At 38.8% G+C, this 2,234-nt stretch overlaps 1 protein-coding gene across 1 annotated transcript in view; it reads right to left on the bottom strand.

Annotated features, from left to right (window-relative positions):
• The window catches only part of cdc123 (cell division cycle 123 homolog (S. cerevisiae)), an 8,815-nt gene that overhangs the window by 5,485 nt on the left and 1,096 nt on the right, over positions 1 to 2,234 (bottom strand). Inside the window, exons 3-7 of the mRNA XM_014018463.1 lie at positions 1,814 to 1,874; positions 1,345 to 1,377; positions 1,074 to 1,169; positions 770 to 876; positions 528 to 579 (exon numbers count right to left, since the gene is read on the bottom strand). Of these exons, the coding sequence (XP_013873917.1) occupies positions 528 to 579; positions 770 to 876; positions 1,074 to 1,169; positions 1,345 to 1,377; positions 1,814 to 1,874 (349 nt within the window). The remainder of the gene's footprint in view (positions 1 to 527; positions 580 to 769; positions 877 to 1,073; positions 1,170 to 1,344; positions 1,378 to 1,813; positions 1,875 to 2,234) is intronic.

Here is a 2,234-nt window from a genome sequence, read left to right as displayed (position 1 = left end):
TTTGATTAAAGCCCAGTATCTTTTGGGGAGAGCAATGGGCCCACTTATGAGGCCCCCGCTCACCTGGGTTGTACCCATCCCCAATTACCATTACTATTACCATTACAATAGCAATCAGCAAAATAGATGGCAAAGGAAGCTGAAATTAGCACAATGAAGTTAAAAAAAAGCAGAACCAGAGGAAAAAGGTAAAAATCACAGTACAAATGTATCAAAATTTTGAAGGGTTTTAAGGATGCTGAAGACAGCTCCATCAGAAAAAGCTAAAGGTCGTAACAGAGATGTCCTGAAGGAGCTGAACATTTTGGTTTACAAATTGTTGTATTAGCACAAAAAGTATGGAACAAGATACGTGTTGAAAAACATCCAGAAGAAACAACTGATCTCGATAATGTAACGTCACTTTATTACATCTCCAAACTCAAAGACTTCACAATGATTTATGCAAACGTATCAACTTTTACCCTAATTTTAATTGCACATAGAATTTCATGTCGTCCAGAATCTCTCGGTGGAGAACAAATTACCTCATATGTGATGAGCGGATCAGGGGAGTCTTGGTCACTGCAATGAAGGAATCTGCAAACAAACGATGGAGGGATTTACTTTGCAACATTTTGTTTAGTAAGCACACATCACTAACCCACACACAGCTACGAATCTAATCCACACAYAAATCTATGTTCCAGCTCTGTTCTCCTCGCCGTCTTTGTGGACGGAACAGAAAACAAGCTCTGGTGCTGCTGCCGAGTCAGCGACCCAAACTCACGGCTGTGTGAGGTCGTGAGTGATGAAGTCGGAACTTTTGAAGAGCAGAAAAACGTCACTGAGGCTGCGACACTCCAGCGAGCTGTTCAGAGCGATCCAGTTTGCATCCTGAAACACACACACACACAACAGAAAGCACACACACACCTGTTGAGTTACGCTTTAATGTCCTAAAGGTTGGCAAGACATTTTGCACCGAACTGTTCAGGAGTTTTGCCCCTCAAATGTTTTATTCTTTTTAAGGAACAGCCCAAACAGTTTTTTTTTTTCTCATCGTAAAGCAGCAGCAGAGTAAAGCATTTTACCCGGGGGGCGCTCCAGTTGAGTTTGGGGAAGGCGCGCCCACCCAGATTGTTTATGGCCTCAAGCACTTTGGTGGTGAATTCTGGGAACTCAGGAGCCTGGCAGGTATTTACACAGTTCCACAGAAAGAAAAAAAAAACAAACAAACAAAAAAATAAAAACAAACAAGACATCAGGAGCAGATATGAAAATATAGTATAAAATAATACATTTATATTCCCAGCACAGATTTTAGCCCCCTGGGACATTTCCAGGTCWTTAGGCTGTACTCACAGTGACCGTGGCTGTTGTGTCGTCGTCTGACCACTAGAGGGGAGCAGAGAGGCAGAGCACAATTTCAAAGTGAAACTGAGCACAGAAAGATCTTTTTTAAAGTATTCAACCTCCTTCAAAGTTAMAAATCCTTATTATTGCCTAAAGTAATGTTTTTGCCTTGGTTTGTTAGYAAAATWTCTTGTGRTCCATTAGAGGGATTTAAATTAAATTCTTAGAAAGTAATTGCTGCTTTCAAAATACTTTTATTTTCTGCAGTGATACAATAACAGTTTTAATATTTCACCTTAGCTAAAATTATAACTTCTCGTGAGAAGAAAGTTCTGATCTATTATTTTAATTGCCTATATAAGAAAACTCAATTAAATGTTTTTGTTCTCCGTGGCTATCAGGGAATGATAGTTTTTGTTTATATTGCTCTGTCAGCTTGTGTCAGAGTGMTGCAAACACATAATATAGGTGACGTTACCTGAACATCGTCTTCAGCATCCAACTCGCTGTTGGTTGTTGGGCTCGGCTGCGTGTGATCGCTGAGAGACGACAGAGAACAACTGTGAAATCAAAAAGCTAACTTTGAATTACACTTTGAGAAACAATGAAATTTAAGCATTTTGAGCTTGACCTCTGAATAGAAAATAAGTTTATTTAAGATTTTTGTGCATCAAAAAGTTTCTCAATTGGCAATCACAACAAAATTAATGTTTTAAAATTTTTTGTTTATGTGAGCCTGGTTGTTTTAATTGAGTCTTCTAAGCTCTGGGTAAACTAACTAACTAACTAACTCACTCAGGGTAAACTAACTAACTCACTCAGGGTAAACTAACTAACTCACTCAGGGTAAACTAACTAACTCACTCAGGGTAAACTAACTAACTAACTAACTAACTAAC

Source organism: Austrofundulus limnaeus, unplaced genomic scaffold, assembly GCF_001266775.1.
Source record: "Austrofundulus limnaeus strain Quisiro unplaced genomic scaffold, Austrofundulus_limnaeus-1.0 Scaffold193, whole genome shotgun sequence".
NCBI lineage: Eukaryota > Metazoa > Chordata > Actinopteri > Cyprinodontiformes > Rivulidae > Austrofundulus > Austrofundulus limnaeus.
This window is presented reverse-complemented; position numbering and strand designations above follow the sequence as displayed.